We start from the raw sequence: 13,385 nt of genomic DNA, 5'->3' as shown, positions 1-13,385 counted from the left end.
GTCACATGTGCATGGTTGGCCCCAGCGGGCATCAAACCCACAATCCTGGCGTTGCAAGCGCCATGCTCGACCAACTCAAGTCAACAGGATCATACATCTAAAAGAACAGATCACACATTTTGTATTCATAATTTTTAATCCAGCTGTTGGCATTTGTAGTAATAACATTCAAAAAAAAACCTCCCTTTTTAAATGAAATAAAAACATTAAGGGCACTTGTCTGAAAACTAAATTGCAAGGATAGGAGTACAAATCAAATACTGAAACGATGCATTCAAATACATTTCCCCACAACTTGTAGTTGATCAAGCTCGAAGTGGACATCAAGTCAATACGGAGTTAAGTACTTAACCCTCTTCAAATGTGTATCCAAAATGGCACCCTACTCCCTTTAGTGCACTACTATTGACCAGGGCCCATAGTACTACATAGGGAATAGGGTGCCATTTGATGCACATTTAGAACCCCAGCTAGTCAGTCTTCTGCAATACATCTGTGACTGACACCATTACTGAAACTGACTGGATTAAAATAGTGACGAGGTCAATCTTAACGTTTGATCGACCCTGGCTTTCTGTTTGAGACAACCTAATGATGCTGTTCTTACGTAATAATAAATCAAGTGTACTTTCTTCCAAAACATGCAGGCCAATGCTGTTACAGAAGTAGGGTTGTAATAAATGTGGTTTTCCAGAAAAGTTAAATTCCTGGAAAAGGGATTGCATAAGCAGGAAATCCTTACAAGATTTCATTAACCTAGGAATGTTACCTGTCTTTAACAACCCTAATACAGAAACCGAAGCTGTAATACCAGAGCCAGGTTATATCGACTGCCTAGAACTGATGACAAAACTTTCCATTCCACAGTTCTCTTAAAACAATATGGATTTTTGGTTTTAGCTGAAATTATTATTTTTTGCATTATTTGGAAATAAGACTTAAAAAAAAAAAACAGGGTTAAAGTAGTCAAGGAAGAATTTGATATCCAAATGCATCAGAGAAAGAACTTGGAGTATGAAGCAAATTGACAAATATACCAGAGAAGTAAATCATATGTACTGGGACTGGACTGTATTGAATACATACATAGTTCATTCTATAGACACAACACTTTGAAAAAGTTTAAACAAAATCTACATTTATATAAAAGTTTAGAATAGAAGTTTAAGATTGATTGTGTATGAGAGACTCACAACAGAAAGGCAATCTCTTGCAACCATATAAAGTTCAGTTGATCCTTCCTATGCTAAGAATTTCCGTAGCTTTACACGAGAGAGAAAGAAAAAAAAAAAACATATGTACATACAAAGACTTATCCCAAATTCTCTTTTTTTGTTTTGTTGCTATGATAAACGCATCAAAGCATGATGGCTTGAATGTGTACCTATATAAAAAGGCAAAAAACAAGGAGATATTTCATGACGATTTTAGATTTGTGTCCCTGTTTAGTACGCTACTTTTGACCAGGGCCCCATGTAGGTGATTGTGTGTGTGTGTGCTGATTAATGCTCCTGGGTCTGGGCTGGATTCAGGGACATGAAACATGCCAAACGCTGCAGATACAAATAGAAAAAAAAAACAAGAGCCGTTTCCCTTCTACACCATATGTTACCATCTGAACGTTGTGTGTAACGTTACATCCTCCTGAACAGGCCCCAGAAGTCACTAGTGACCAAATAACGACGAGCCCCTCCCCCATCCACACTGGCCTCCAATGAGAAACCAACGGTGATACCGGGCTAGACAAGAGAAGGTGTGAGAGACCAGGCGAAGGCCCAACCCACTCAACCAGCTCGTACAGTGGAGTACTGAAGTTACCCCTGGTGTATACTGTACTATGCCCAGACAGAGAGGGGGGGGGGTTGGACAAGAAGAGACCTGAGAGAGGGGGTGGCTCCTAGCCATGGGGGGGGGGGGGGCTGAGCAGCAGTAGTGCGTTTCTGCGTTATGTACAGATAGAGATTGGAAGTGATGGATTTGTATTGAGTTCCAGAGAAGCCGCCTTCGTGAATGTGTTACTAGGACAACCACTGTAGTAGTACCATTCATTCCCTTCCATTATCGATCAGATCTAGGTAACTAACATCTAGACTGCTCTCCACCCGACTCACAGCCAATGAAATGGGTAAGGTCATGGAAATACGCCATAGCAGTGTATCTGAAGGGACTCCCTGGATCCTGTCTCAGCTCTCAAAAATGTCTAAACAGAGCTCTCCCCTCCCTTCCTATTATTAGCCCTTAGTTTTACTGTATATAATCTAGACACATATAGCCCTTATAGATCAATGTCCGTTGCTCCACTACCGTCCTGATCCCCACATCCAATCAACCAATCAGTAATCAATATCCATTACTGTTGATGGAGTGCAGGTCAGCCACCTGCATCACGTTGATGCCGCTGCTGGCCAATCGGGCGATGCCCTCGGGCGACAGTGTCTCCATGGCAATGAGGGCGTGTTGGTCATTGACCACACCCCCGGCATCTGTGGCTCCGCCTCCACCCGACTGAGGGGCGGAGTTATCGGAGGTCACAGCGCCACCGGTGGTTCCTTTCTTGTTGAGGTGGGTCTTGAGGTGTTTGGAGAGGTGGTCGCTGCGCATGAATCGCTTTGGACACTCCGTACACGTGAACTTCTTCTCACCTAGACGGCATGAAGAGGTCACAGGTTAGTAGTGATTATTCTTGTAAACCTGGAGAAATGTCTCCTTCAAAACAGAACAAAATGTCTGGCATCAGTGGTTTCTTTCATGATGATTATTCAGAAATTTAAAAATAAAAACATACCTAAATCTGCACAGAGGTCAGTGTTATGTTGGGACCAATAGGAGAAAGACAGAAGTGTCTGTAAATGACTGAAACTGTAAATCATTACGCAATAGGGTCAAAGGTTATTCCCGAGACCTGGTTATCACCATATAATAACCTAGTCAGAGGCTGTAATTAGGGCCCAGAGTTGTTCCTCGTCCAGTCATCACAAGGTCAGCAGTGACAGGCAACAACAATGGAGATGCACTATGTAGATGTCACTCCATTATTTCCTGGTTAGCGAGCCTAATTTCAGTTTGTGTGACAAAAAACAAACAAGTATAATGTAGAGAATCAGTTGATCATCTAAACCTCTCTGAAAAATATTTTCCACAACTAAAAATATATTTTTCAGCTGTTTGAAGCTGGTGTACAAAACCGAAAGTGAAAAGATACAAAAACAGGAAGCATAGAAATAGAATAGTGAGTTGTAGATCTGCGCTATGTGAAATTGGTCGCACAAAAGTGACATATTGCAGCTTTAAAATGACTAGAGGGGCTGTTTCAAACTCGGTCTCAGAATGGGGTGAAAATGAAAGCCAGATTGGTCAGGGATATATCCAAACCAGTCTTGTGTGGTGAGGCTGGGTACGGGGACATTCACAACACCACCTCCAGCTCTGTCTGTGTGGTGAGGCTGGGTACGGGGACATTCACAACACCACCTCCAGCTCTGTCTGTGTGGTGAGGCTGGGTACGGGGACATTCACAACACCACCTACATCTCTGTTTGTGTGGTGAGGCTGGGTACGGGGACATTCACAACACCACCTCCAGCTCTGTGTGGTGAGGCTGGGTACGGGGACATTCACAACACCACCTCCAGCTCTGTGTGGTGAGGCTGGGTACGGGGACATTCACAACACCACCTCCAGCTCTGTGTGGTGAGGCTGGGTACGGGGACATTCACAACACCACCTCCAGCTCTGTGTGGTGAGGCTGGGTACGGGGACATTCACAACACCACCTCCAGCTCTGTGTGGTGAGGCTGGGTACGGGGAGAGCTAAATTGACAACTTCCATAGACGGGTTAGCTGACAACGTCACAAAAATGATATGGGCTCTTCTTTTTTTTTTTTTTGAATTTTACCCCTTTTTCTCCCCAATTTCGTAGTATCCAATTGTTGTAGTAGCTACTATCTTGTCTCATCGCTACAACTCCCGTACGGGCTCGGGAGAGACGAAGGTTGAAAGTCATGCGTCCTCCGATACACAACCAACCAAGCCGCTGCTTCTTTAACACAGCGCACATCCAACCCGGAAGCCAGCCGCACCAATGTGTCGGAGGAAACACCGTGCACCTGGCCACCTTGGCTAGCATACACTGCGCCCAGCCCGCCACAGGAGTCGCTGGTGCGCGATGAGACAAGGACACCCCTACCGACCAAGCCCTCCCTAACCCGGGCGACGCTAGGCCAATTGTGCGTCGCCCCACGGACCTCCCGGTCGCGGCCGGTTACGACAGAGCCTGGGCGCGAACCCAGGACTCTGATGGCACAGCTGGCGCTGCAGTACAGCGCCCTTAACCACTGCGCCACCCGGGAGGCCCCGATACGGGTTCTTCAAATGGGGCAGAAGGCCATGTGCTGTGATTCTGGATGGTCAGATAGCGAGCAACAATGACAAGAAACTGCCATATGGGGAATCCCGAGTGACCGAATTCAGCTAGTTTGACCTTGTTCTCGATACCACGTCTTGTTATGAGGCGTTCTGTTTGACATCACCGCTAACATTAGCTAGCTAGCCAACAACTGTAACAACGTATTAGAGAGAAAAGTGCTCATTGTGCAACTTGATTTATGTTTTCAATAAACATTGGAGATTAAATATATAGTTTACATGTTGCCGACCCAGTCTGTTTTGCGCCATAGTTGCGCGCATCGGTTTTGTCGCTAAACAACCAACCATCGTCTCTGTTATAACGTATCAATAAAGATGTCATTTAAAAATCGGCTTGGCCGTCTCACCTGTGTGTGTCCTCTTGTGGCGTTGCAGTTCGTCCGAGCGAGTGAATTTCTTCCCACAGAAGGACCAGCCGCAGACGAAGGGTCGTTCTCCAGTGTGCCAGCGAAGGTGAGCTCTCAGGTGAGATGTCTTACCGTACACCTTCCCACAACCTGGCATGTGACAGATATGCTGCTTCTTCTTATTGGGATCTCTGAACAGGAAAAGGGGGAATTGACAGTAATTTTGCTGTTAGGCTATTTGATGTGTGCCACCAACCTTTTTCTGCAGTTTCAGAAATATTGCCCCCCAGTCTTCGCATATCATGCCACTCAAATATACTTCAACTGTTCTCTCCGATTAGCTTGCATTGTTATTATCCCCCCCCCCCCTTTCTCTGGCATCAGCATTTTTTATTCATCAGGATTACTCCTAACTTAAAATCTGATCTGCAGAGGTCATTGTTACGTTGTGACCAATAGGATCAAGACAGAAGTTTCTGCATACGAGTCATAAGCAATAGCGTCAGTGATTCTTCCTGAAACCTGGTTATAAACCACATAAACAACCTGGTTCATGGCTACATCATCGTAAAAATCAAGAGAAAGGCTTTCAGGTGATAAAAAAAAACCAACATTTGACCCAGTTCTTAGTGTTGACAGACTCAGATGTTGTGTACCTCGCCTCTCCGTCCTTGCAGAAGGGACAGGTGCAGGCTTCCCTTCGTGTCCGGCGGTTCTGAGGCTGAGGGGACGTGTCTCCCTCCTCCATGACTGTGCCGTCATCCAAACTGTCTCCGCCTGCCTGCAAACCCTGGTCTCCTGTGGAGGAATAAACAGGGACGTCAGCCGTTACAGTATATTCAGTGTTTACAAACATCATTGGCCTTCCCGTTCATGAAAGCTTACTGCGACGAATCAATTGGTTTAGGTGTGTATCTAGAGCCATTGGGCATTACAGATACAAAATCACCTTCAAGTAAAATCAACATTTATTGGTCACATACACAGTTTAGCAGATGTTCTAGCGGGTGCAGAGAACTGCTTAGCATAAAGAGAACCTCATGACAATCAACAGACCAAATACAATAGCAGGTGATTATTATTCTGTCATTGTACTGTGGAGACTAAACCAGTTTAAACATCTTATTATCCTAGCCAAATAAAATTACAGGTCCAACCGGTATGGTCAGGTTGAGGCATTGGGGAAATCCATGTTGAATTTCATGTCTAATTTCAGGACAGAAAAACTATAGCCAAGGCATAAAATGTAAATGCTGGTAGGAACAGGGCAAACTTGGACACGCCCACATAACGTGTGTCTGTCTGTGGGGGCCCGGATAAGACACTGACAGGGTGGGTGGGGTGGTTACACCCCCTCATCTACTCCAACTGACTGCCTGACCAGACAAACCTCTTACTAGCCGACCAGGCAAACCTCTTACTAGCCGACCAGGCAAACCTCTTACTAGCCGACCAGGCAAACCTCTTACTAGCCGACCAGGCAAACCTCTTACTAGCCGACCAGGCAAACCTCTTACTAGCCGACCAGGCAAACCTCTTACTAGCCGACCAGGCAAACCTCTTACTAGCCGACCAGGCAAACCTCTGACTAGCCGACTGCCCGACCAGACAAACCTCTTACTAGCCGACTGCCCGACCGCAAACCAGACCAGACAAACCTCTGACTAGCCGACTGCCCGACCAGACAAACCTCTGACTAGCCGACTGCCCGACCAGACAAACCTCTTACTAGCCGACTAGCCCGACCAGACAAACCTCTTACTACTGCCCGACCAGACAAACCTCTGACTACTGCCCGACCACTGCCGACCACAAACCTCTGACTAGCCGACTGACCCGGACCAGACAAACCTCTTACTAGCCGACTGCCCGACCAGACAAACCTCTTACTAGCCGACTGACCAGGCAAACCTCTTACGACCCCGACCAGGACCAGACAACTAGCCGACTGCCCGACCAGACAAACCTCTTACTAGCCGACCAGGCAAACCTCTTACTAGCCGACTGCCCGACCAGACAAACCTCTGACTAGCCGACTGCCCGACCAGACAAACCTCTTACTAGCCGACTGCCCGACCAGACAAACCTCTGACTAGCCGACTGCCCGACCAGACAAACCTCTTACTAGCCGACTGCCCGACCAGACAAACCTCTGACTAGCCGACTGCCCGACCAGACAAACCTCTGACTAGCCGACTGCCCGACCAGACAAACCTCTGACTAGCCGACTGCCGGACCAGACAAACCTCTTACTAGCCGACTGCCCGACCAGACAAACCTCTTACTAGCCGACCAGACAAACCTCTTACTAGCTGATTGTCACTGACCCACAGAGGAGTAAAGGAAATGCTTAGTCAATGCCCACCAATCGTCTGTTACTCTGAACACACACCATGTAGATACTAGCACCATGTAGATACTAGCACCATGTAGATACTAGCACCATGTAGATACTAACACCATGTAGATACTAGCACCATGTAGATACTAGCACCATGTAGATACTAGCACCATGTAGATACTAGCACCATGTAGATACTAGCACCATGTAGCGTGAACAAGGCAAACCAGTTGGCTTACTTAACACTTACTTTTGCATTCCAGGCATCAAGCTACATTTGTTTGTTGACATCAAATAATTCAAAACCAACTGAATGAAAACCTTCTGATTACAACAATTAAAGTGCAGATATGGGTAAGTCTACAACTGTGACCACCCGTGCATCAAGCGAAGTAACATTATTATTATTACTTTTTAAAAAAAAAATTTAAACCTCCAGTAAAAATCGGTCAGTTTAAGATATGGGCTGCGTCTCAATCCACCTTATCCGTCTAGGTCGGCCTTCCGCGTCTGAACGGGTTGGCTTCGAAAACTATTATGACCAATCGATGGAAAAAGAGACTCCCGCGAACATGATGGCGTTCTCCATCTTGCGCTACGACCTACACAAGTGTCACGAGACTCGTCTGAAGGACTCATACAAAACAGAAGTATGGAGGTCATTTTGTATCCCCACAAAAAATAAGGGGTTACACACACACACACACACACACATATATATACACATACATATAATTTCTTGAGCTTTCTCACATCTCCTAGACATAGTACAGACCTAGACATAGTACAGACACTTCAAAACCTTTATTTATACCAGTCTTTTGTTTCATTTATGAATGCGTTTCTATGGGCTGTTAGTAAAAGACTAATTGAAATTCAATAGGATAAGTGTTAATTCAGTCCTGAGCAGAACACGTACCAGCTGTGTTAGAGATGGTGATGGGGACTCCTTGTAGCTGGTGCATCTGTAAACCAGAGTTCTGCAGTGTGTTGAGGTTGATGGTGTGCAGGCCAGGGAGTTGCATGGTACCTCCCTGGGCCTGGCCCAGCTGAGAGAGACCCTGCATGGGGGCCAGGGTGATCTGGGTCCCCGCTGGGCTCTGCAGCTGGAGGGTCTGCCAGCTCACCTGGAGGGATGAGGTAGAGGAATTGATTAGCAGATCGGGGAAGTCCGTATTGATCGATTAGGAACGGACACATTTAAGTTATATTTTCCATTCTGTTGGACTGAGATGAGTTTACATTTCCCTTTTGTTTTCTCTCTGGCATCAGTGGTTTCTTTCATCACAAATTATTCAGAAATTAAAACATCATACATCATCTGCACAGAGATCATTGTTACGTTGGATCATTAGGAGAAAGACAGGAGTGTCTAAGTCAGTGGTTCCCCCCGAGGGGGGGGGGGTACCTAGTCTATCCACATGGGATACTATGATAAGACTCGTGAGACCATAGGCCTAATGGTAAACTGCATGAGGGGGTACTTCAGGGGTACACCAGCCAGAGCAACATTCAGTTAGTTGGTGGTACAGTAAGGGGGAAAAGGTGCTAAATCACAAATGTAAGCTATAGGGCCAAGGGTTTATACCTGAGAACTGGTTATCATCTTATAATAACCGAGTCAGAGCCTGTAACTAGGGCGCCAGCACTAATCAACAAATACATTCCGAAAAATCTTGAGTATAACTCCTTCTAGCTCACCTGTCCGTTGAGCCCGACGGTCCTCAGCAGGATGGGAGAGGTGTTGGGGAGGGTCTGAATTTGCAGGTTCTGCAGGGCATCCTGGGTAAGCGTTGGGGTCGCGAACACCTGTCCCCCAGCTGAGATTGTCTGCAGGGAGGTCCCTCCTTGGATGAGCTGCTGGGGTTGAATGAGGATCTGCTGCGGCTGATCTCTGTTATCTGGCTGGATGGGGATCCCACCACCAGAGTTCTGGAAGCCGTTGGTGCTCTGAGTCTGCTGTGTCATGCCTCCATACGAGGTGCCTGTCTGAGTGGTGGTGGTGGTTGAGTTGGTGTAGTACGTGCCAGAGGTTGACACTACCTGCTGCATCAGCTGCTGGTTAGAGCCTCCGTCCCCTTCAGACCCACTTGCTGCACTGACCGGAAGGAGGGTGATATTGCCATTTAGGAGACCAGGCATATTAGCCAACTGGAACTGGCCCTGGTTGTTCTGCAGGACACTGTTACCCAGACCTAGGTTCTGTAGGGGGATGGCTTGCTGGAGGACCCCGGCGGGCATGGTTAGGATATTTCCTCCACTCCCTGTTCTAACCAGCTGCTGACCCCCGTTAGGCGAGGAGACTAGCTGGAACTGTCCTGCCCCTGCTGCATTAGGGTCCTGCTGCACCCCTGCCTGGGCAAACTGTAGATGCTGGCCATCCACCGTCTGGAACTGAGGGATCACCTGGTAATGGATGTTGGGCATGGACACAACCTGGCCCCCAGACATGGTGAGGACCTGCTGGCCCTGTAGAGAAGGAGCTGAGGACAGCACATACTGCTGCTGTCCCTGGTGCCCACTGGAGACCGACGTCAACACCTGTTGCCCCCTGTTCTTCCCCGAGTCGCCCGCGGTCATGACCATGCCAGTGGAGTCGGTGGTGATGGTGTTGGAACCACTGGAGCTACCGAGACTGACAGGGATGATCTGCCAGCTCCCATTGGCTGTCTGGGTCAGCTGGGCTTGGCTTAGGTCTAACTGTTGTTCGGAGCCGGAGTCACTCTCGCCTGGGGTGTCGATTCTACTACAGGTCGCTGCCAACAGAGCTAAAGGAGAGGGCTGCTGGGAGTCCTGCAAAAAAAAACAAAGTTGGATTTTTGTTGTGAAGCTACTAGTATACAGTATACAAAACTAAACACATTGTTCACAGGAAGAGTAGCTCCTACATGTGCAACAGCTAATGGGGATCTAATCAATAAGATACAGCATCACAAAACTTTACCAAAGGGGTTCTGTTTGATGTAACAATGTGATCTGCTTTTCAAGGTGTTCATAAGAGAAACCAAATCTAGTCTGAAAGAGTTCAATTAAAACAAATTAAACCAGTGAAAGACAAACAATAATTAACATAATGTAAAATTCTTGTCACATTTGCCATGGTTTTAACATCACACCTACAGTGAAATGTGACAGTACACACAGCATTCCAGCGTATGTGCTGCAGCAGGCATGAGTGAGAGGGCAAGCCAAGGGAGAGGAAATGGGGGAGCGCCAGTGGCAAATGGGTGGGATCACATTTTTTTTTTAAAGAGCAGCGGCGGGCTAAACTTCCCCTCCCCCAACCCACCCCTTTATCTTGCCCTATAAACTAGCTCACTCAGCCGAAGCCACCCCCTCCGACGCCAGCCAAAATGGGCTGTGCGAGCTGCTGTACGGGGCTGGCAGGAACTCCCCGTGTGGGATCATCCACCTCTACGACTGCCTATATCCCCACCCCGGTGACATGTGCTTGTGAGAAATCAACAACACTGATCAAAACCCATTCCCACCACTGACCACAGTTAAGCTACACATTTATCTATAGCTAGCTAGATAAAAATGTCTCATGCTTGGCTACTTTTCTAGCTAGTTAACGTTACATGTCAGGAGGGGGGAGGAAAGGGGGTAACGTCTCTAGCAAACATCAGAGGAATACATTGAGGAATGCACGTTATCTGGGAATGTGTAATGTTATTTGACTGGCAAGCATACTTGTCCGGTATTTGTGTTTCGCTTTTGAAGGAAGCCTCCACCGCTTTCCACCATCGCGGCCATTTCATCCTGTTGGTCTGTAAATGTAACGTTGCAAATGGATTAGCTGCTAACAGTAGCTAACTACCTGATATTAGTTGCCAGTTTAACAAAAGCAAGCTAGGATATTACAGCTGACACGTCTATGATACTTTCATTAGAGCAAATAAAAACACTGCTAATACCACGAACTAGCAAACTAAGTTATGTAAGTTTTTCAACAACAAAAAAACAACCGCAAAACAGCTGCTAACTGGCTAAAGAAAGTAGCTAAATAGCTAGCTCGTAGCATGGGAACGATTAGTGGAGTCTTAATTACACAACCACAAGAGCTAACTAACGTTAGCTGCCTGACTAGCTAATGACATGATATTCGAAGAGTTGAAAATTGTTTTCCAACCTTAACTAGTTGTTAGCAAAGCTAGCTAATCTAGCTCATACGACTTTTCATCCTAAGTGACTGGCTAACCATTAGCTCGTTAACGTTAGCTAAGATTCAATAAATGGTTATCAAATTTAGAGCTGAAGAGTTTGAGACCTTGTAATTTCAGATTTGCCTAGCTGTATCTACTCCATAAACAATCACCTACCTATTAGTTAGCTTCATAGACTTTTACAAAACTACTGTAGCTACTTCTGAAAGGGGGGGAGAAGAGAGAAGAAAAAAAAGTTCACCTACCACTCATAATTTCGAGACGGGAGGAGTTTCTCGGGCTTCTTTCAGGTTGACATCAACTTTTTGCTCTTCAACCAAACATGCTGATTCTGCTACGAAGGAGAAAGGAGGAGATTTATTTTTTTATCCAATTAGATGTCGAATTGTGTTGTTGTGGGCCAATGAAAATGCTGTTTTCTTTCATAACTTAGACCTCCCTCCCGGGGGGTTTCTACGTTGAGCAGTGTGTTTGATTTAGTAACTGAGCTACATCGTCTTGTATATTTGCGCTTAAATTATTATATTTTTTTAAAACCTGTGGAACGACTGTAATCTTGTTCCCGAAGTGCCTGCATGCCACACCATGCAACTTGAATCAAGTGCACCCCATGTATGAGTGACACTAACCGCTACCTAACAAGAGTTGTAGTTATTCTAAAATGGGAAGAGCTGACCAATTGGGATGTGGTCATGGGCGTGTATTTGGGTGGGGTCAACAAATGGTAGGTTGTACCTTTTAGCGGCTACGTTGACTAGTGTTTTTTGGCGGAAAAGGCGCCATTGACAAACATGACCTAAATAAATTGTTGTTGACGAGCCCAACAGTAACAAAAATAGACCACATTCACAACGAAAGACATCATACAATGTTTCATACATCCTTTACAACATAATGCAAATTACAGGAGGGAGGTTTAGAAATCGCTCAGCAACAGATGGGGCTAAACTTTTTCGCTGGCCACTCCCTGCCTGGATGAACATTGTGGGCTTGGGAACGTGCAAGGGGAGGGCTGGGACCGGGGTGGGTGGAGAGACCCTTCAATGTGGAGGGACTCGTTTTGATAGCGCTGGGAGGAGATTTGTCGTGGGTGGGAGGGTTTTTACGTGTGAGGGGGTGTCCGTGGAACACATGTGGCCGGGGTAAACATTTCAGTCCCCTTAGGATGGAGTGTGGAGTTGCCAATGCTGGACAGCCACACACCCTCCGCCCTCCCATCGAAGTGGACCACCCCCTCCAGTCCATCACTCCCTCCAGTCCACACTCCACCCCCAATCCATCGCTCAGTGGTACATCCCCAACTGTTCTCCAAGCCCATCTTGTAGATATTCAGAAGCACATAGACGCTGTTTTTAGTAGCCTTTTTTTCACATCCTCACAGTGGATATTGACAATAATATTTAGGTTATAAATAGGTTTTAACGACCATATGTTTTCTTTGTAGAACCAACCTCCCAAGTTTATTAACAGAACACCTGTCATCCCATCACAGCCCATCTGCATCTATGCCTAACCCTACTGTAGGGAATTGATTTTAATATGAAATAATAAATACAAATATGACTACCGTTTGAAAGATCATGGTCCCAAGTAGAATATATTTCAATCTTGTTTGAAGATTTTTAAAATAGTGTTGTTATTATACAGGTAACTGCCAAAATAATGAAAACACAAACACCAGTCAGAACAGCTTCAATGCACCTTGGTATAGATTCTACAAGTGTCTGGAACTCTGTTGGAGGGATGCTGACACATTTCTTCCATGAGAAATTCCATCTATTGGAGTTTTGTTGATGGTGGTGGAAAACATTGTTTTCAATTGGGTTGAGATCTGGTGACTGAGATGCCTTGGCATATGGTTTAGATTGTTGTCATGCTCATCAAACCATTCAGTGACCACTCGTGCCCTGTGGATGGGGGCATTGTCATCCTATGGAGGCATAGCCATGGTAACCAAAAAAATGGCCTGCGCATTTTTATACATGACCCTAAGCATGATGGGATGTTAATTGCATCATGAACTCAGGAAGCACACTTGTGAGGAAGCACCTGCTTTCAATATACTTTTTATCCATCATTTACTCAAGTGTTTCAATTATTTTGGC

The 13,385-nt window shown here is 46.0% G+C and overlaps 1 protein-coding gene across 2 annotated transcripts; it reads right to left on the bottom strand.

The window, feature by feature from the left end:
• Nucleotides 1-117: 117 nt before the first annotated feature.
• Nucleotides 118-11,695, bottom strand: LOC139371433 (sp1 transcription factor). Of its 2 annotated transcripts, none has more exons than XM_071111847.1 (7): nt 11,526-11,695; nt 10,808-10,884; nt 8,816-9,907; nt 8,034-8,241; nt 5,430-5,571; nt 4,774-4,964; nt 118-2,642 (listed from the first exon to the last, which is right to left on the bottom strand). In XM_071111847.1, exons 1-7 carry the CDS (start codon nt 11,530-11,532, stop codon nt 2,341-2,343), a joined length of 2,019 nt encoding a protein of 672 aa, XP_070967948.1. In that variant the 5' UTR covers nt 11,533-11,695; the 3' UTR covers nt 118-2,340. The 2 variants fall into 2 exon arrangements, with proteins under 2 accessions (XP_070967948.1, XP_070967949.1); XM_071111848.1 differs by having other exon boundaries at nt 11,437-11,528.
• Nucleotides 11,696-13,385: the final 1,690 nt, after the last annotated feature.

The sequence above is a fragment of the Oncorhynchus clarkii genome, chromosome 17 (genome assembly GCF_045791955.1).
Source record: "Oncorhynchus clarkii lewisi isolate Uvic-CL-2024 chromosome 17, UVic_Ocla_1.0, whole genome shotgun sequence".
Taxonomy (NCBI): Eukaryota; Metazoa; Chordata; class Actinopteri; order Salmoniformes; family Salmonidae; genus Oncorhynchus; species Oncorhynchus clarkii.
Note: the sequence above shows the minus strand (reverse complement) of the source record. Positions and strands in the feature narration are given on the sequence as shown.